The sequence below is a fragment of the Pseudorasbora parva genome, chromosome 22 (assembly GCF_024679245.1).
Source record: "Pseudorasbora parva isolate DD20220531a chromosome 22, ASM2467924v1, whole genome shotgun sequence".
NCBI lineage: Eukaryota > Metazoa > Chordata > Actinopteri > Cypriniformes > Gobionidae > Pseudorasbora > Pseudorasbora parva.
In genome coordinates, this window is record NC_090193.1 from 36,204,438 (window position 1) to 36,225,233 (window position 20,796).

The 20,796-nt window shown below is 38.5% G+C and overlaps 2 protein-coding genes across 14 annotated transcripts in view; one reads left to right on the top strand and one right to left on the bottom strand.

Moving 5' to 3' along the window:
* Positions 1 to 46: 46 nt before the first annotated feature.
* On the bottom strand, positions 47 to 11,184 carry dnajc11b (DnaJ (Hsp40) homolog, subfamily C, member 11b). Of its 2 annotated transcripts, XR_010900744.1 has the most exons (17): positions 11,068 to 11,184; positions 9,784 to 9,913; positions 8,788 to 8,861; positions 8,584 to 8,685; positions 7,780 to 7,908; positions 7,578 to 7,700; positions 7,429 to 7,502; positions 7,158 to 7,347; positions 6,968 to 7,053; positions 4,152 to 4,268; positions 3,893 to 4,048; positions 3,712 to 3,781; positions 3,539 to 3,596; positions 2,773 to 2,915; positions 2,547 to 2,676; positions 1,792 to 1,874; positions 47 to 1,723 (listed from the first exon to the last, which is right to left on the bottom strand). XR_010900744.1 is itself a non-coding variant. In XM_067431864.1 (16 exons), the coding sequence occupies exons 1-16, from the start codon at positions 11,140 to 11,142 to the stop codon at positions 1,698 to 1,700; spliced, it is 1,683 nt and encodes a 560-aa protein (XP_067287965.1). In that variant the 5' UTR covers positions 11,143 to 11,184; the 3' UTR covers positions 47 to 1,697. The 2 variants fall into 2 exon arrangements, 1 of the variants encoding a protein (XP_067287965.1); XM_067431864.1 differs by lacking the exon at positions 1,792 to 1,874.
* The window catches only part of camta1b (calmodulin binding transcription activator 1b), a 391,981-nt gene continuing 374,897 nt past the window's right edge, over positions 3,713 to 20,796 (top strand). For 8 of the 12 annotated variants that reach the window (XM_067431852.1, XM_067431853.1, XM_067431854.1 and 5 more), the window contains exons 1-2: positions 12,772 to 12,894; positions 16,393 to 16,494. In XM_067431852.1, the coding sequence (XP_067287953.1) occupies positions 12,870 to 12,894; positions 16,393 to 16,494 (127 nt within the window). In that variant the 5' untranslated portion in view covers positions 12,772 to 12,869. Of the gene's footprint in view, positions 3,825 to 10,599; positions 10,622 to 12,749; positions 12,895 to 13,490; positions 13,698 to 16,392; positions 16,495 to 20,796 lie in introns of those variants that run through there. The other 4 variants (XM_067431856.1, XM_067431861.1, XM_067431859.1 and 1 more) reach the window with 4 other exon arrangements.

The following is a 20,796-nucleotide window of genomic DNA, read 5'->3' on the forward strand; positions in this document are numbered from 1 at the left end:
TGTGTATTATATCTAAAGAAAATAAGTGTAGAGATCAGATGAAGTGTAGTTTTCATCACTTTTTATTGTTTAAATTACTCCAGGTCGATAACATTACATGAATACATTTATAAGGTTTTGCATCAGATAGGAATGCAACACTGGTTTCATTCAGAGTTGCAAAATGTGGCTTGAAAAATCCATATACATGAACATGAGCTATGTTAAAAAGTTCAGGAGACGTGCAAGGTGTAATGGACAGTACTGGATAACAAACCAAGAGAACATTAAAAGGCCCATTTTTAAATCATACCAAGACGACGCCATGGCCTATCAATTGTGCATGTATTTAACACTGACCCATTTTCACTTTTGAATGAGAAGATTATTGTTGCTATTCCAACAACAAAATGCCTTGATGTTGAAATTACTTTTTCCCTTATAGCCCAAGAGACAAAAGGTGCATCTCAAAAGATGGTTACAAATAAACCCGTTGACAAATTGCACTAATATCACAATGTAAAATTAAGACGACTAAAACAAAAGAAACATTCTTAAAAGACACAATGAATGAACAAATGAGTCGGTGGATTGTACAAGTAAGGAAAATATGAATCTTTAAATATGATTTTGAACATGGTGCTTTTATATTTGTTTAATCCTCTTCATTCAAAACGCCAAACATTATCCAAAAGGCATTTTAGTTTTATATTAGCTCAATCTAATCATCTTGCTTTCAAGGCAAATGTTCAAATGCAAAGAAAAACAATCTAAACAAATAAAAACGGCAGCCAGCAGGTCTCTTTTTCCGATGCTCTGACTATGTTAAGTACAACCGTTTACTTCATTGAGTATTTGGAGAATATACAGTGTACAACTATCGTTGATATGGAGGAACTGGTGAATCTGGTAATAATTCACCTATAAAAGTTATATGCATTAAAGAAAATTATTTAAGATTTCTTGCAAGTTCATTTAAATAACCTCCTTTAAATGTCAATATCCTGTACTGTAATACAAAAGATCTCATTTTAAGAAAATTGGACATCTTTTATTCCGATTTTATTCAGATTACAGTAATGAGAACTATTATTATCTAGAATTTACCATAATATTTTTTAGTGACATTTACCTGTAAATATAAATATTAACATAAGTTTAATCCAAATAACATTTCTACCGGAGGAAAATAAAATCATGATCGTGTGGCAGCTTCTACAGTACTGATTTTAGAGGCAGTGTGAGCCTAAGATTTCCTCTTCGTAAGCCCAGTGTACAAACATGCAAAACCGTCTGTCTAAAAAAAAGTCAATATCAGTACCATTTTATGAAACCACAGGGTGTTCAGCACTTCATTACGATTTGAACATCCTTTTTTTTGTTACAGGAGCCTTTATTGCTGTCCTATCCAGTAGATATCATCAGATAGTGTAGTATTGACACCGATTAAGACTGACACATGGAGCGATATGGTATTTGGCCACCTCCTACCACCTGAAAACAGACAGCTATCGAAGCTGCAGACGGCTTCAGGTGGTTCATCGGATGTTTTCCACCCATTGACGGCATATGTAAAGGGATTGGAGATAAACAGACAACACAAAGGTGATACACGGGTGACTACGTGGAATGAAGAGGAGCAGCCCTTCGGATCACTTGATGTCTGACTGTCCCTTTATGTTCCTTTGATGTCCACTGAGTTCATCGGTCCTTTCCTCTTATGTCTCTGAACTGATTCTATGAGCTGAATGAAAAGAGAGACACTAGCTTTGAATTTAGGGATGTCATGAGAACCGATACTTTGGTACCAACATTTTAAAATCCAGGGATTCGGCGGTACCGCCTCCCTCTCAGAAATGCGCAAATGGCTTCAAAGCATCCACATTGCTTTTGCTCTGCAAGCAAGATCGTTTTACATCACATCAATGTATAAATTCAAGCGATTTTAAACCATAAAGTACTTGCACACGTTCTGAGAGATGGTCTTCAGTCAGTGCACACACGCAAGTGTCAGATTTTCGCCAGCTTATTAGCCTACACATATATGTTCCAATATACAGTCATGTCAAAACACCTTTCTTGGCAAATATTTGCGTCGGTTATGTGAATGTTAACAGCATGTGTAATAACATATCGTCTCCGTCCATTAGGTCTTAGTGATAGCAGTCTTTAAAACCTGCTACTGGATACTATTGACTGTCTTAATTATTAGTGATAATCAAACGCCAAAAGAAAAGCTTTAATAAGGATTAGTCTATATTTAACTTATACAGTTATGACTGTTCAGAGTTATTTTAATTAATCAATTTCTGTGATATTTTTATTTGGATAATACTGTTATACCTACCTGAGGTCAAACACATTGGTGAGATTTCTTTTAAAAAAACATCTATAAAAATGTTAGTTATTTTAATTTTATTTTTTACCGTGGTATTGACTTTTGTATCTAGTGTCGTGTACTTCTGGTGGTATCAGTAACGACTACAAGATTTTTGGTATCGTGACATCCCAATTTGAATTAACCATTTTTTTGAAAAACATTCCCAGTTTTTTTCCGTAATACTCACATTGTTTAGGTATCCTAAGAGGCTCTGTGTCTCCAGACAAGACTTGGTGCATCGCACCTCGGAACTGGTACAGCAGCTTTAGGCTCTTTTCCTCCCCGACGCACGGGTCATAAAACCCCGGCAAGCCAGCCTGATTAACACAAGACAGAGCTAATTAATGTAAAGCACCTGGTGAGATTTAAGCATCGTTGATGTAAAGCACCGGTTGATGTTTTGCGTGTCTAACCTTGGATGCCTCGGTAAGAACAAGTTTAGAGTCTTTTACTAAACACTGGAGCGGGATGGTCACGTCGATGACCTCTGCTTTCTCACGTTTCTGACCATTGTCCAATACAAATTTGCCATACCAGGCATTTAGAATGATTAGACCTAGAATAAAAGCACGAGTCATTTCTAGTCATATTTAGTCCATGTTCAGTATAAGTCAAGCTGTATGGACAACAATGTGTAGCATTGTTTCATCTAGTTCCAGTTTTTGCAGTTTACTATAATGTACCAACAGTAGAAAGTGTACACTTTATAAGAAAAATTCAGCGAATTTTAGCGAATGAATGATTTTAACCAAAGAATATAATAATATATCTTAATAATCTTTTTTTAAACTGCTGAAAATAATTGTTTAAAGATTGCACAAAAAAGTAATTTCTACTGAACATATACAGTACTTTAGAACTGAACATTACTATAAAAAGATATATTACTTAAAGAAATGTCCATGACTTTTTTAGAAGTTACTTCTGAACTGATGTAAATAAGTGTTTATGAATTGTTACATCATGTCCCCTGGTATCTTTGCACATACTGTATATTTACTGGGTGTCTCAGCATAGTATAAATATCGGATACAACACATTAATGTTGGTTTAGGTTGTTTTGAAAATGAATGGAAAAGATTTTCTGTGGTAATTGCCAGTATATCACAGATGCTGTCCATAGCGCTTAACTTGTATCCATCTGAATGTATAAAAAAAAATGTATGGGCTTTCACAAACCCATTTTAGATTCCTCAGCGTCAATAATTCTCTTCACTGACTCTTGCATCAGCAAAACCTGAAAAACCAAAGACACAATAACCCAAGAAATCAACATATCTGTCCTGATAAATGGTTGTTGGTGTTGGCATGATGGAGATAGTCATTGTTGTCTATGTATTTATTTTCCTCACAGCAGCTTCAGCCTCTTGCTTCCTGCGAGCAATTTCTGAAGCAGAATCCTCCTTGTGTTTCTCCAACTCCCTGTAAACAGCCAGAGTCAGGGCCTTTCATCAGAGTCACTGAGGTAATGTAAAGACAGGGGTTTCAGGAAAATGGGCGGTTTCAGAACAGTAATTATGGATAATAACTTACTGTTCCTTCTGGGCTTGTATGTAAGGCATAATAATAAGCTTCTGGACAGCTAAGTAGATGGCCAGTGGGCCCACAGTGGCATAAAACACAGCGCTGGGTAAAATCTGGTCGGTCAGGTGGATCGGGAAGAGGTAGGTTTGACTGGCTCTGTTCAACCTGTAGAGAGAAGAAAATGACCATCATAAATAGACCAGCCATGATCAGCTTGAGTTTAGCTTGCTGTTCTACAGAGTGCTTATAAGCTTAACTCAGTGCTAACCTGATTTTGAGGGAGACTCCTTGGGGTACACCAATGCTGACGGTAGCAGCCAAAACACTGTGGCGACTGATCTTACGCTCTGCACCATATTCAACCACGGTGCCAAAGAACCCAGTCCTGTCAGATATAATGACAATGAGCTATCAGGTTAGACATAAGGAACCTCTATACCTCTATAAAGCCAGAGGTTTTTTTTTTTTTTTTTGTGCAACAATTTTTTTTTTTTTAAACAGCATTGTGAGCATATCAATCTGCTTGTCATTCGGCCATTAAGTTTCCTAAGGGTCAGGGTCCAGTTGCATGAAAGCCATTTAAGTTAAGATTAAGTTAAAACCCTAAATTCTAAGGTTAAGGGCACCCTTACTAAAGAATGGGCTCTAAGGAAAGACCTAAGGGTCATACATATTTTCCCTTAAAGGGTTAGTTCACCCAAAAATGAAATTGATGTCATTAACTCCTCACCCTAATGTCGTTCCACACCCGTAAGACCTCCGTTCATCTTCAGGACACAGTTTAAGATATTTTATATTTAGTCCGTATGGAAGTGAATGCACACTATACTGTCCATGTCCAGAAAGGGAATAAAAACATCATCAAAGTAGTCCATATGTGACATCAGTTAGTTCATTAGAATCTCTTGAAGCATCGAAAATACATTTTGGTCCAAAAATAACAAAAACTACGACTTTATTCAGCATCAGTCTTCTCTTCCGCGTTTGTGTTCAATCCTCAAATAAAGATTCAAACGGTTATGAATCAGCGGATTGATTCATGATTCGGATCGCCAGTGTCACGTGATTTCAGCAGTTTGACACGCGATCCGAATCATGAATCAATCCGCTGATTCATAACCGTTTGAATCTTTATTTGAGTTTTGAAAACAAACGCGGAAGAGAAGACAATGCTGAATTAAGTCGTAGTTTTTGTTATTTTTGGACCAAAATGTATTTTCGATGCTTCAAGAGATTCTAATGAACTAACTGATGTCACATATGGACTACTCTGATGATGTTTTTATTCCCTTTCTGGACATGGACAATATAGATATAAAATATCTTAAACTGTGTCCTGAAGATGAACGGAGGTCTTACGGGTGTGGAACGACATTAGGGTGAGGAGTTAATGACATCAATTTCCTTTTTGGGTGAACTAACCCTTTAATTACTTAAGTGTTCCTATAAAGGGATTCCAAGCTTTATAATGGTTCACAGCTCCGGGGGGTTAATAAAGTCCTTCTGAAGTGAATTGATTGGTTTTTGTAAGAAAAATATAAATATTTAACACGTTATAAAGTAAAATACTTTCCACCTTTAGTATTTAACTTCTGCAGAAAGTGTAACGCCTCTCGCAGTTCAAAATGCTTACACTACATGCAGCGCCATCATCGTGCCAGTTAGGCTTTTTTGCGTAAGTTGAATATGGAAGGTGGTGTGCCGGAAGCTATATATTTTACTTTATAGCTTGTTAAGTCGTGACGTAAGGAACGCCGTTTCTGGGTCCAAGCCTCAACTCGTTTCACTTGAGAATGCCATTGACGCCCGTTTATGAGCGCGATTTATTCATATTAAACATCAAACGTTTAAAAAAGTTTAAGATTTTAAATACTTACAGTCTACACAACAGTCTCTGTGCTCACAGCGTCACATACATTAATATTTTAACGATTTAAAAAAGATAAATCACTGTCTGGCCATCTGGAATTTTGGTATGGAGAAAAAGGTTATGATTATAGCTTTTTTTGTAGTATTACACCACATTGTGTGTGTATATTAGCACGGTTTGTAGTTTTTCTTGTGGTATAAGAGAGCGTTTGGACCCGGAAGCGCTGCCGCGTGACGTCAGCCTTAACAACCGGATAGCTTGTTAAATATGGATATTTCTTAACCCGCCTCCAGAGCCGTGTGGATTACTTTTATAATGGATGGATGCACTTTTTTGGGCTTCAAATTTTGACTGCCATTATAAAGCTTTGAAGAGCCGTTTTAATATAACTCCGGTTTTATTCTTCTAAAAGAAGAAAGTCAAATAAACCTAATGGATGACCTCAGGGTGAGTAAACCCTTTCGTTTTTGGGTGAATTATCCCTTTAAGTGGCGTGGCATGATTTTGAGCACCCTCTGGTGTCGTAGCTGGTTGCAACCGGTGTGCATGCACACACTCAGGAACAATGTGCTAAAATTTTAGGACACACTGTGTTGTCTGCCAGACCCCATCTAATAATCTCCATAACTCGAATAATATAGTATAGCTGTATAATTTAGTAAATATTAAACTTGCTTAAAAGTCAGTGATCCGCTATGTTTTCTTTATTGTGGAAGATTTTGTAACTAATGCAACTGCACTCCATTGCCATTTTTTTTTGTTGCCTGAAACTATCCAAAAAAAGCATAGTATAAACACTTGGGTAAGGATGACGTTTAAGATGTTTGTTGCAATGCTCTAAAATAAATTCCTTGCTTCAGGGATTTTTTCCCCATCAGGGGTACTTTTAAGTCAAATGACTTAGATTTGACTTTTAATTTAAGATAAATGTTTCATGCTACCAGGGGCTACTTCATGTGTCACACTTGTGATCAATGAGCATAATACTGTTAATACATAAATAATACCACCTCTACTTTAAGTTCTTTCACCACTTATTCAACAATTTGTAAAAAACTAAAATTGTAATAATATTCCACAATACTGTTTCACTGTATTTTAGATCAAATAAATGCAGCCATGGGAAGCTGAGGAGACTTTTTCAAAAATATTTGAATGGTAGTGTATATACTAGATTGCCCATCTCTATTGAAAGACACAGATACAACACATACTTGATGGAACCTTTGACCTTGGTCTGGTCTTCATCCTGGAATTTGTACTGGTAGCTCATCATCAGGTAGGAATGAGGAACGCCCAGCTGAGGAACAGAAGTAAGAACAGATGAACTGCATTCCTATTGTATTAGCTTTGTTTTGAATGAAACCAATTGCCATCGTCAATGTACCCCTGTGAGGGCTTCACCTGCAGGGCCAGGGTGAAGTGGCTTGTTTTAGTGTCCCTGACGATGCTGGTGGTCATGGCAGACTGGCTTCCCCAGCGCCACTGCAGGTAGCCCATAGTGTTCTGGTCTAGGTGGCGGGCCATCATTGTAGAAGCAGTGGGCCGCACGCCACGCGAGGAGAACTGCAATCCCCATTGGGCAGTCACAAAGCTACATGGCACAATTCATATGAGATTCCCAGAAATTAGAAACACAAATCAGACTACACTCACCATACAGACAGACACTTACCATCGTGCAGTTACATTGCGGAATACTTTCATTCCAAATAAAGGTCCTCTAACGTCCCCTGCACCAAACTCCAGCTGAAGACACACACAAACAAGAACATCAGAACCAGACCACCACAAAACCTGGAGGTGTGTTGGAATGAGTCCCACCTCTCCCCAGCCCCTTGTTGAGGTCACACGCCGCACACAAAGGTTTATATTTCCTCCACCATTGCCATTATGCGTAGACAGGGATCCAGAGAGGACAGCGGTATCTGAAGTGGTTAGGGGCGCCTGCCAAACATAAACTTGCATGACTATAGAGCACAAGAGAGATGGCAACATCATGAAATGCTCAATTGTCCCTACTGACCTCAATGGATTGGGAAATGTGCATCCTGTTGATCTCAATATGGGGAAAACCTCCTCCTGGTACATCCTCAAAGTCCTCCTCATATCGGTCGAAGAGGTCTGTTGCATCTATGCCAACACTTATTGTCCCCTGAATGAAAACAGACAAATAATGAGTAAACCTCATACAGATTTATAAATCAAATTTAAGACTATATGGTTATCCATATAGAAAAAAGGTGCTGAAGTAAGTTAGCAAACTGACAATAAAATTCCCCCATTGGCTTTTGGATTATTGCAGAAAAAAAAGTTTATGATACTTACATGTTTTGTGAACACAATTTTTATGATTTTGAAGCTTATATATATATATATGTGTATATATATAAGTTTGAGTCAGAAAAATGTGCAAGAGTGTGGTTTAAACACACAAATGAGGCTTTGAAAATGGACTAGTGAGTACTGTAGTTTATGGTTTACTTTTAATGTCTTTTTAGAATGACTTTTGTTATACCAATTAGGATATTCAAGAATTGTTATGCTCTTAAATCTGATGAAACTAGACTTTTTAAAGACCTATGGGTGCCCTGTGTTTGATAACTTACAATGATACATACGTACATGCACGTATCCCAAAAACAAAATTCAACAATCAAGAAAAGATTTGACTGATATTATTTGGCTTCAATTTTTAGAAGAACCCAAGAAACGGGCTTATTATATCTTGGAGCACAACAAAACTGGAATGTTCAGTGAAATCAAACTGCATTTTGGGATATAAAAACCATCATTATCTCCCGCTGTGATTCTAGTCTGGAACGTCCACCTTAGGGTTCGTTCTCTGCTGGAGTCTCCTCTCATCTCTCTCCTTCTGCAAACGTTCATATTCCTCCCTGATCTCGGCAGGGGTTCTCTTCCTCTCCACCACCTAAAGTTATCAGGGATCAAGCAAACAGACGTGTCATTAGTATCACATGCACCACGGTATCGCACAGTAATACAAATATTAGTTATAAAAAACAAAACTAACCTCCCAACCTTCCACCTCCAGGCCTTTCTTCCCAAATATGTCATATATGGCTCGGGATTGTGGGTCACTGAGAACTAAGCGGAGGTTAAATAATGAAAGTCAAATAAAAATGTCGATTCATAATTTAATTATTTGGACTACACTTATAGTTTTCACACTACACTAAGTATTCAGTGATTACGTTTTTTATTTGTCACAAACATTTTTGTAAATTAAATATTTTATTAACATTATTCACTCTCATGTTATTTTAAATCCGGATGGCTTTCCTTCTTTGTCCTCACTATGAACTTTCCTTGTATGGAAAAGGTATTTCAATATTTTAATAACCCTGTAATGCCTGACAAATGAAGTAAAAATCTGATTTTCCGTTTTTTGGAAGTGTTTTGAAACTGTGTTTTATGTTTTGTATCATACTCATATATGATCTAGAAGAATATTTGAGGGGGAAAAAAGATTATCATCTTATAAGATTATGTTTATTTATATATATATATATATATATATATATATATATATATATATATATATATATATATATATATATATATATATATATAATATATATATATATATATATATATATATTTCACAGCAATTAAACATGAACCACAACCTGTGGGGAGGTTTTTGCAATTATAGTAAAAGTCCTTTTACTAACTAAAAAAGTAGGAACTGTTAATCAGATAGAAGAATGCATGCAGTTAATTGCCTACAACAGTTTTTTTAGGTTTTTTAAAAGTTTTTTTTTTTTTTAGCAAAGTTCTGTTTATCATAATTGAGAGGCCTTTAAATTATTGTTTCGAATATGATACAATAGGCTTTATAGGGTTAATTTGCCCATTTGTGTTTCACAAAAACAAAAAAACAAATACAGCAGCATACATTGAAGTGGGTGAGTAAAATGATGACAGACCTTTCATGTTTGTATGAATTATTCCTCTAATCTGTGATTTGATTGTTCATAATAGTGCTGGGGACAGCTATGATAATTACCCTCATATGCCTGGTGTACACAGGTGAACAGTTGTTCGGCCTGCCTCTTCAGCTCAGGGTCTCTGTGCTTGTCAGGGTGGTAGAGCATACACATACGCCTGTACGACGCCTTCAACTCTTCCGGAGTAGCCTGTGGACCGTAAGATAGATAAATACTAGATAACAGACAGACACATCAATGGAATAGGATATTATCAAGCAACGTGAACATCCATTTTGAATATTGGGATAGTTCACACTAATATTTGTTCCAAAACCTGTATGGATTTCTTTCATCCGCTGAACACAAATATTTAATAAAGTTTGAAATATGGATATTTTTCTTACAAAAACCCATTGATTCGCATCAGAAAGCCTTTATTAACCTCCAGAGCCGTGTGAAGTAGCCTACGTTTATGACGGATGGATGTGTTTTTTGAGCTTCAAAATCAATGGACCCCGACACTGCCATTATAAAGCTTAGAAGTGTCAGGATTTTATTAATATAAGTCTGATTGTGTTCATCTTCATTGGAAAGAAGAATATCATATACACCTAGGATAGCTTGAGAGTGAGTAAATCATGGGCTAATAAATCTACTTTAAGGGTGAGTAAATTACAGAATTTCCAGTTTTAGGTGAACTATCCCTTTAAATTCATTGATTTGGCCACACCTTGATAACAGGCTTCTGATTGGTTATGCTGCCCAGGTAAGACTTGGCGTTGGCGCGCTTTTGCATTTAAACTGAAAAACGCGAACGAACCTTTCCGTTAAGTTACAGAGTTTGAGGCAATATAGCTTCCGGGGATTATCGGTCGAGCAGAAGAGCGAGCAGTTTTATTATTAATATTATGGTAGGTAAGTTAGGCGGCCCATAATAGTAATTATACATTGCAAGGTTTGATTGAGCCTTTTAATTGGGTTATTTTTGCAGAGTGTTATTGTTGTTGTTGTTGTTTTTTAAATGTCAATAGCGAACGCGCTGTTCTGCGATAAGCTCTACTCATTCATGCGCCATTTACATAAGTAGCACGAACATGCGAAATAATAATAAACATCACCCTAATGGCTGACATGCCAATTTGACAGCTGACAGATACTGCTAGAAAGGTGTCCAAACATGAAACGCCAGGTCAATGAGTACAGGTCCAATCCAACCGGCATATTCTAGTATACGATGACAGCTGTATGAATATATCTCTAATAGGACAGTGTCACCTAATAAGACAAATTGCACGCGCCTCTTCTTTCTGTGCAGAGCAAAACAATGGAGATGACGCTTACAAACCTATCCACTTCCTTACCTCTCTCCTGACATTGAGCAGAGAATAATAATCTTCGTTATCTATTTCCAATTCAATTTCCAAGTCAGCCGCCATGTTCCCAGAGTCCCAAAACCCTCCCACCGATTCCTACTACGGCGAAGGTCTTTCTCATGAATATTAATTACGCAATGTGACGTTCGGCCAGTAGGTCGATCTGATTCGTTGAAAGACTGACGTTGGAAGGTATGGGGTTGTGAACTGCAAATGCTGCTTTAGCGAAGGCTTGACTCCCGAATATGAATTATTTTGTGCGTAAAGACGCTTTAGGAACTCGGCGAGGAAACGTAAACGAATATTATTAAACTGAGAGCCTTCGCCATAGTAAATCTGCCAATTCGCCTATGGGCTGAAGCTCAGGATTCATTTGTTCTTCTGCCCCCGTGTGTTCTGGAGAAGGAGAGTCCTTTTCAAAACATTTTATTTAGCTAATTAGCTAAGTAAAATAATTACATAAATCATTATATATATATATATATATATATATATATATATATATATATATATATATATATATATATATATATATATATATATATATATATATAAAATATTAATGTATATATTATTATATTAGTTATAATATAAATATTAAATAAAGACGATATTCATTATTATTATTAATAAAATAATTAATGAAAATAATAAAAACGAAGATATAGTTTACATATACCATGTCTCTGAACAATTTGAATACATTTTAGAGTAGATTTGTATCATTTATATTTTAGGTCTGGTCATTTTAAATGATTGTGGCACGTGAAGTAAGTAAGTTTGATAATAATATTGGTTTATGGTAATCATTTTGACTTGGCAAATTAGCTAAATCCTTAGAAGGTTTTAGGAGTAGGCTATGGATGTTACGCCGCAGATGCCATCCTCCCAAAACTACCGACATGATTTTATTTTTTATGATTCTATTGTTCATACACATTGGCAGCTATCACCACACGCTGAGTTGTTGTGCGTAAACATTTGGCTTCAGGCGGACTGTTTGTGTTCGATGAGTGGAGCTGTCCTTTCAGCACCATCTCCTTCAGCACCCGCGAGTGGACAGCGCTCAAGAACTCACGCGCCACCCCGACACGTCTCATCCAGATGTTTGTTCTTTTCTGTGGCGTCACTGCTGCCTTGCAATACAATAACCTTTTAGAGTAAACCCGTCATCGTCTCCATGCTTGCGTCCATGTCATTCTCGTTTCACAATCATCTTCAGCACGAGTGGCAGATTAACGACTCTAACATGGCTGTTAACATCTAATTATATGACACAGTGGGGCATGTTATTAGTACTTAGACTGCTGGACACGTATCTCGATTAGCAGTGTTATAAAACAGTTCAGTCACGCCGCTCGGTGGGCAGGACGGATGGGAGTCTTTCAAGCATGAATTCATAAATATTGTTTTATATAGACTTAAAATATTCTGCCTTTTTATATATGCACGTTACGGTCCTAAGGTTAAATCTGATAGTCGCATCCTTTCCAAAAAAACAAAAAACCTTATTGGTCGCTGCGTTGTAAAGGTGTCTCCTAAATAAAATCAATTCTCCAATGGCGTGGAAGGGATGGATAAAAGGGGGATATGGATTTCGCAAATTCATGAAGCATCACCGAAAGCACCATTGTCATTTATGGCACTTTGCGGCCAATAGCTAACGCGTATTCACGCACGCGCCTCCCGCCTCTCGCCCCCTCCTCTAGCCGCGTCCTCGCCGTGAACGCGCGTGGTACCCCCCCGGTCGCTAGGAGGAGGAGGAGGAGGATGTGGCGCGCGGAGGGGAAATGGCTGCCGAAAACAAGCCGGAAGGTAAGAGAGAAATAACAAGATTATTATATTTCATTTCACAGTTTTATCAGCGCTAAGCTCCAGATGATGAAGATCAGAATAGGGATGCGCGACGGAGAAAGTCAGTGACAATTTCGCTTAGCTTATGTTTGTCACGAAATGGCCAAAAAGCTGAAGCGCTGATGGGATTAGCCATCTCTGAGACGGCTATTAAAATAACGGGAACGGAGTTAGGTAATCACGGGTTACGTTCATTACGCGACTCCTTTCATCTCAGAGGTTTTTCAAAGTCACACGCATCCAAGTCAAGCCGAGCCACAGCCTTCATTAGATGAAGAGAAACATGTTTTTCTTCTAACTGAGACGCGCACATGAGCGCATCAGACGAAATGAACGCGTGAAATGACTCGCGTATGGTTTAGAGTGGGATTCCTCCACACCGCATCCACGCTCCCCGTGGGCTGACAAACAAGCGAGAGCTCCGTGAAGTCAAACGCGGTCAACTACTTCATTTTTCTTTCGCATTGAACAGGGTGACGCTTTTAACTCCATAAGCCATAAATGCAGATTTATGGTGATGCTCTAAAACGTGATTGATTTCTTTCCACCCCCACCAGAACCCCCCTTTAGTGACTGAACCCACCGACAGCTGCTCGATATGCTTCGGTCTCGTGTGGAATATTTCCCCAGAACTGTGACTGTTTGGCCGCTGCTGTTTTGAAGCTGTCAGCAGTTATTTTCATAGATAATAACACATTGAGACTGGATTGGAAAGGACACTGGGATAATTGAAGCGGAATTTTAATGAGGCAGCAAAATGAAAGGTACGTCTCTCCTCTTTCCTAAAGCGATGCTCGCAACTGAAACCAAGTTAATGTCATAGGATTAGATCGGACTGTAATTAGGACTCATTTTTACATAGTCGAACCTAAAGTTCACTTTTTTTGTATATCATTCTTCGTGGATGCTTATAATACTGTCCTTACGTCTTAATGAATTTCAATGCATTTTAAAATATATGCATTTTTTTTTAAAGGAAGGAAGACGTAAATAATTCAGATCACATTTAAGATTCACAAGACGCTCCCTCGCCTTTAAAATTCCTCGTGTTCTGTTTACTTTGATCCATCTTTTTGTTGTTGCGGGCGATCAGATAAATGGTCCGACGTCAGTTTGATTCTAAAGCATCTTGGGAAGAAAATGCTGATTGTCCTGTAATGTTGGAAAATTAGCTTTGGAGTGGCTTAAAATAACAACCACGAGTTTGTCAACATTGAATTATTTATTCAACATTTTTTTTTCCTAAATCAAATCAGACATGGAAGTTTTGGTTCATAACAGCCACATGGTGGTGCTATTGAGCTGTGTAAATCAGTAACCCCCCCTCAACCCCCCCACCATACACACATTGGAACTAAGAGTGATAACTAAGCTTGCCTATTAAAGAATTCCATCAAAGTGACGAAGTTGCCCTCAGTGATTTGGGTGAGCTCGTGGAGTGCCTGTGTGGGACGGTAGCGCGCATGTGCTGTTTCTCTAGTGAGCACTGGAACGTATAGAATTATCTTCTTGGAAGAAAGTATTAATTACGTACTACTTCGGATCTATAAGCAGTTTTCCGGTTTGTTGTTGGATACCTTCTATTTTGCTATTGCTGAGAGATGACCTGGCCAGAAAAAGGTATTACCATTCTTTATGTTTCATCGTGCACATTTATCTATGTAAGTCCAGTCAGGTAACGCTTTGCTCTTGCTCTACTTCTCAGAAAGAAAAATGTGTCATAATGTAACGTAAGTTTGGGGACAGAAAGATTCTAGGCTATTTTTACCCATTTGAGCTGCCACAGAACCGGAGAAAACATCGCCTCTTTTGACCTATACGGCCTAAAACTGTGTCACGCATTTGTATCTGACAGTCTTTGCTCTTGCCAGCTTCCTGGATCAGTTCTATTCTTTTCCTCCACACAGGAAGCATATTCTCCAGTGGTTCTTGCCAACCTGATGATGGCAGCTTACATACAGTACAAGGATGTGCCCCTCTCACTACCCCCATCAGCTTTTAGATGTGTTCAAAGTCGTGTTCTGGAATATTTCTTTGGCTAGAGAGTGCATTGGAGTCTCTCTCTCCATCCATTCAGTCAGTTGGCTCGGTGTTATTTTGCTCTCTCACATACGTGCTTCCACTCACCTGTATTGTGCTGACAACCGCAGGCTGTGTAAGCTCAATTGTACATATTTGGTTGCTCATCAAATCTCAATTTGTCTAATTTATCATAGAAGTGAAATTTCACTGTGTGGTTTAGCTTAAAATTAAGCTCCTGGGTGTTTTTGATCTGTTTGGTGATGCAAGCGGCAGCACTCTTACAAAAAAAAAAAAATACAACTGATACTAATGGCTCTTCCAAACAAATTGGATTGTGTAGAATTTATCAAGCCTCTCTGATGGTTTGTCTGCCTAAGTATGCCGTGTTCTCTGTTCCTGTATCTCGCACTTTTACTGTTTTTATCTGAAGAAGTTCTTTCGACTCAATAGACCTTTTCTAAATGATTGATCGTATGGATTGATTAGCCAATTGGAAGGAGAGGGCACAGTGTGTCCAGTTTACCAGTGATTCCGGTACTAAATCCTTGGCCATCACTGTTAAAAAGTCAATATGAACATAATGTTTACCAATGTTTAGGTGACAACAGGGGGAAATTAAAGGGCTAGTTTAGCTCTTCAGATTTCAATTCCAGTAATTTACATGCTTTTTAATTGCTTGCTTTATGTGTCCGCATCAGACTTTGCTGCCGTTTATTTAAAGGGGATAGTTAGATGAAAATGATTTACTCATCCTCATGGTGTTTGACTTTGAATTTGCACGACTTTCTTTTTGGAACATAAAAACAGATATTATGAGAAATGTTTCAATATTTGGTTACCAACATTCTTCAATCTTGGTAACCATAAAATAATTTCCTACAAGTTTGGAAAAAGATGAGGATGGGTAAGTGATGACAGATTTCAATTTTGGGTGAACTATCCCTTTAAGAAGCGTCAAATTCCATGCTAATGTTGTGCATCCATGCTCAAAAGTAGGCTTTTCCCCTGCCAACTGCGTTTAAGAATCCAGTAAGCCACAGAAATTAGTAGAAACTCATCATGTGGTATGATTCAACATGTAGATTTTGCTCCTCGCCAGCCTAGTTGATTGCACACCTACATACACATCTTGTATGCAATACGTGGATGATGGAAAAGCTCCTTTTGACTCACAAATGCAAGTGTGATGGCAGCTATTTTTCTTGAACTTGAAATAATCCTGAAATGACCTCTTGACCTCTAGTGCATGTAGAGGTCAGATGCAGAAAGGCAGAAAATGTATCGCAACATCACAATCATAAAGCACTGGGGTCATTTAGAAGGTGAGGGTAAAAGCAATGGATGACCTCTGCATGAATAGAAAGTAGAGGGCTTTGTATTTTTGTACCCACAGACCTTCTCCCCTCACTGTTCCCTCCCCCACTGTGTCCCCTATAGGACTGAAGAAAATACGTAATCCGGATCGAATGTACAGAACCGCCGTCGGTTACACCGGCCACGTTCCTCCTAAGAGTGTCAGCGATGACACAGACAACAACAGTAAGAGAGCTGGCTTCCTTTTCCACTGCATCCCTCAAAACATGACAAAGTTATGAAATGCTGTTCATCTTCTCTGCCCATTCGTTTACATACTGTATAACCTCATCCTCGCAGCTGGTATAGCTCTTCAGCAGTGTTTTTATAGTATTATCAGAGCCCAAACCAGAGAAAGATCAAATTATTACAAGACTTCAGAGTCTCTAGAGCATATGATCTAAAACCTTGCTTTCAGCACAATAATGGTTGTTTTCCTGGTGTGTTTACCAGGTTCAAGAGCTTAGCAAATTCTATCAAAGCAATTTGTAATAAGCCAACGTTCAGCTGCTAGGTAACTTTTAGTGCAGGGAGTCGGGAGGGAGAGGCCGTTCTTGGTAGATCAGCTTAAAAAAGGCCAGCGTCTCATTTTCATTCGGCTCCATTACAGATGATGTTTATTCATGCATCGCCATGCTGCTCTGGAACGAGCAGCATATTTTTGGAAGCAGCAGCTCGTTGTCATGGCTAATCAACGCACAACGCTCTTTGAGCAGAGCTCAGGCATTGGCTTGCGTGGGTGTGGATGAGGGTGTGTTCTTGTTGTGCTTCTCTCTCTCTTTTTCTCTCTCTCTCTCCAGCCGTTCTCAGTGATTTCACTGAGTGATCAAGGCTGTTTCGAAGAGACACTCACTTAATGAAGACACTCCGACATGGACACTAAGTGGCAGGAGTTCTGCTGCCCAGTTGTTGAAGGCTAACAGTGTAATTAGCAGCTGGAGGGATACACTTCTCAGCCGTCTCTGGCCATGCTGGCTCTTGGAGGCTTAAAGGGTTAGTTCACCCAAAAATGAAAATTCTGTCATTAATTCCTCACTCTCGTGTTGTTGCAAACCCGTAAGACCTTCGTTCGTCTTCAGAACACAAAGGAAGATCTTTTTGATGAAATCCGAGAGCTCTCTGACTCCTCCATAGACAGCGATTTAATTGACACTTTCAAGGCCCAGAAAGGCAGTAAAGACATTGTTAAAATAGTCCATGTGACAAAACTAACTTTATTCAACAATTTTGTTCTAGCATGTGTCAGTCTCCTATGCAGTTTACGTTGTAAAAACAGTGTAGCTCCCGCGTCATCATCACACACACACATGCTCACGTGACCGTCGGCTGCCGTAGAACTCGAAAGCGCTGCACTGTTGTGCAAGCTGTGTAGGAGACTGACACACACACAGACTAGACTAGACAAAACTGTTGAATAAAGTCTTATTTTTGTTTGTTTTTGCGCACAAAAAAAAAAAAACGTAATTAAGGTTGAACCACTGGAGTCACATGGACTATTTTAATTCAATTTCTGTCTGTCCAGAGGGCAGATATTTCTCGGATTTCATCAAAAATATCTTCATTTGTGTTCCGAAGAAGGAACTTACGGGTTTGGAGGAGTAATTAATGACAGAATTTTTATTTTTGTGAGAACTAACCCTTTAACAACGGCATGAAATCTATGCAGACGTGTTGGTAATCCATTGATTAGCCTACATGTTGATTTTGAAATGAAATGGGCCGTTGGTTCTTATAATGCAGTGGTAGCTTTGAATCCCTGGACGTGTCGGAATGTGAGGATAAAAGGAGATCCAGTTCAGACGGGCCTCTTCATGGACCCCATTTCAGCCTGATTCTTTTGCTTTGTTGAGCCAAGAAAAGCTTTGGGAGCCAACTGGGACAGAACCAGAATGTCGAAGTGAGCTAATTGGGAGGAATCCTGGTCTGCCGTTTCTCTCCTTCCCCCTTTCCTCTTCCCCAGTGTCCAGCATAGCCTTTTTTACTCCACCAGTGGAAATCCCCTGATGAGCTACACCCACTTATTAAGGCTGCCACAATGCACATCATCAAGTCTCTTTAGAATATGTTTAGATGTGCAGCTTTTTTACTTGTAGGCTTATGTGTGTTCAATTACAAAAAAGTATTTTTTTTGCTATCGCATGAATTTGCAGATTTTTATTTTCATGCATTTGCATATTTTTTTGGACAAGAGTCAATAGACTAGAAGCGGTTGGCCTCTAGAGACTAAGGGATATTCATCCCTTGACTTCAATGGAAGGATGACAGTGCGTTCATTTGCTTTCTTGTCGCAAACGCAGCATCCCATATCTTCAGTGTTTTATCAGCAAGGCTTTATTTTCAAAAAACACCCTAGCAATTAAGAGAGAAGTTGCTGCCGTACAGATCTTTTAAATTGGCTAAGATAAAATTTAATTGAGATCCTGCAAATAATGAGAGGTTTTGTTCATGTTGCAGAGATGCAAACAGTTGACTGAACTGCTCTACCAAAGAAAAGAGCCGAGAGAGACGCCGGTCTCCTGGGACACCCAGATGCGAAAGGGAGGTTATCGCAGAATCGGCCTCCTGTCTTGGAGGAGTTTGAACTCTTTGCTTGCATAACATCTCTTGTTATCAAAACAGTTGGCGGTAATTGTGCCAAGTGCTAGCGTGTCGGGCGTCCGGCGATGCTTCACTTGGCGCAGGCTTATGTCACTCTTCATAACAATCATGCCTTATCTGTGCGTGCCAGCATACATTCGGTTTACTCGTCTCAGGGAGCGAGTCACGACGGAGCCAGCGCAGCATAGCTTCCTTTTAGGTCCAGCAGGTTTAAATGAAGCTGACCTTGTTGTTTTTGGAGACCTGTGACAAAACCACACCTAGACTGAAAGGATGGTTGTTTAGCAGTCCTATCTCTCACTTTCAATGTGTCTTTTGGCTTCGGTTCTCACACCGTGTAAATGGCTTTCGTGTACCGTGCTGTTATTAACACCGGAATGAGGTCGTCTAAAGACTCAGACATTCAGTACATGATTCAAACAAGGAGCTAGTGAAGAGCATAGTGATGATGATAATATGCAATTTTTGTTACTGTGATGATGGAGAGAGAGAGGGAGAGAGAGATAGAGAGAGAGGACAGAAAACAGGACCAAATTGTTTGCCAGAACTCTAAAGTGCATTTTGTATGCATAGCTCAACTATTTATCCATTTGTATTCATACACTCATTTGCATGATTGAGTCCATGTGTATTTGAGCATTCTCATATCCTCTGTCTTGTTTATGTCTCTGAATGCCTTTGGTAGTCAGCGTTGCATGGATTTGCATGTTGGTTTTATGCGTCCAGGTGTAAGACAATGGTTCAAGCTGGCGTTTGCCTATTTGTGTGCTGTTTATAGGACCTGCTTCTGTTTTATAATTCATGTCAGAAGCATATGTTTCGTTATCACTTCATTTATCTTATGCCTCAGAATGTCTATATAATATTTGCATATTATCATTTCTGTTGACAGCACAATCATTTTTTTAAACAAAGAAAAGTCTATTATTGAAACCTATTATGTCTCTTTCTTGTGCACAGTTAATGCATTTTATAAAGATATCAATATTATACTGATTAGGCATTTGAAAGAAATACTAAATCATTATCAGTATATTTAAGCACATTCTTGAAAAAATATTCAGAAGAATTGTATTAACTTAAAACATTCTTTTCAGGAATACAATATTAACTAACGATATAGGACAACACTAATTCTTGACAAGTATTCTCTTATGTCCTTTTCAGTGTTTAAATATTGTGTGTCATTGAGCACGCTAGAAAACAATCAGACAATGTTAACAAAAAAGTATTCACATATTTGTATAGTGCGTTTTTCAATGCATATCGTTTTAAAGCAGCTTCGAAGAAAATGAATGCGTCTACAGTGATTTGTAAGAGGATTACAGAGGTGTTCAAGTTATGTATTTCAGAAATGTACATATACAAAGCGCACAGTTAGCTAACAATGTATTATTAATCAACGTAATAATTTAAGGCATAAACAATGGGCTCAGTGAAGTAAGAATTCATGTTGTTGGCAATGATTAGCGTGTAGGGTATATAACATTAAAATAGTTCTTTAGAAAATGAACTTCTTATTGTTTTTCCAGCCGTTGGATTTTAACCAGAGAAATGAATGTACAAAGAAAAAATGGCAAGTGTAGATGTAACTTTTCAAACTCAAAACACAGCTCCCACGCAGGGAGATGACAGTGACATTAATTCAGCTTTTTAATGTGTAAAAACCACAGAGAAGCTTTGCATTTTTATAATCTCCTCTCTATAAACAATCTTCATTAGCCAAATGCCAGATAGCTATCCGCCGAATGATCTATTGAATGGCACAGATGTGGCCGCTGATGGTGATGAAGGCCCGGAGCCAGTGAAGGAGCTGTAGTATTAAGCAGAACAATAGAGCAATCACTGCTTTGATTGGTATTGATCTTGGAATGGGAGGGAAGAGTGAAA

Bases quoted from the DNA above. Each gene is read 5' to 3' on its own strand.
- dnajc11b (XM_067431864.1), bottom strand. From the start codon at position 11,142: ATGGCGGCTGACTTGGAAATTGAATTGGAAATAGATAACGAAGATTAT. The intron at 8,862-9,783 runs GTAATTATCATA...ACCTCCGCTTAG, and splicing joins TGTACACCAGGCATATGAGG to TTCTCAGTGACCCACAATCC. The intron at 8,686-8,787 runs GTTAGTTTTGTT...TGATAACTTTAG, and splicing joins TGGAGGTGGAAGGTTGGGAG to GTGGTGGAGAGGAAGAGAAC.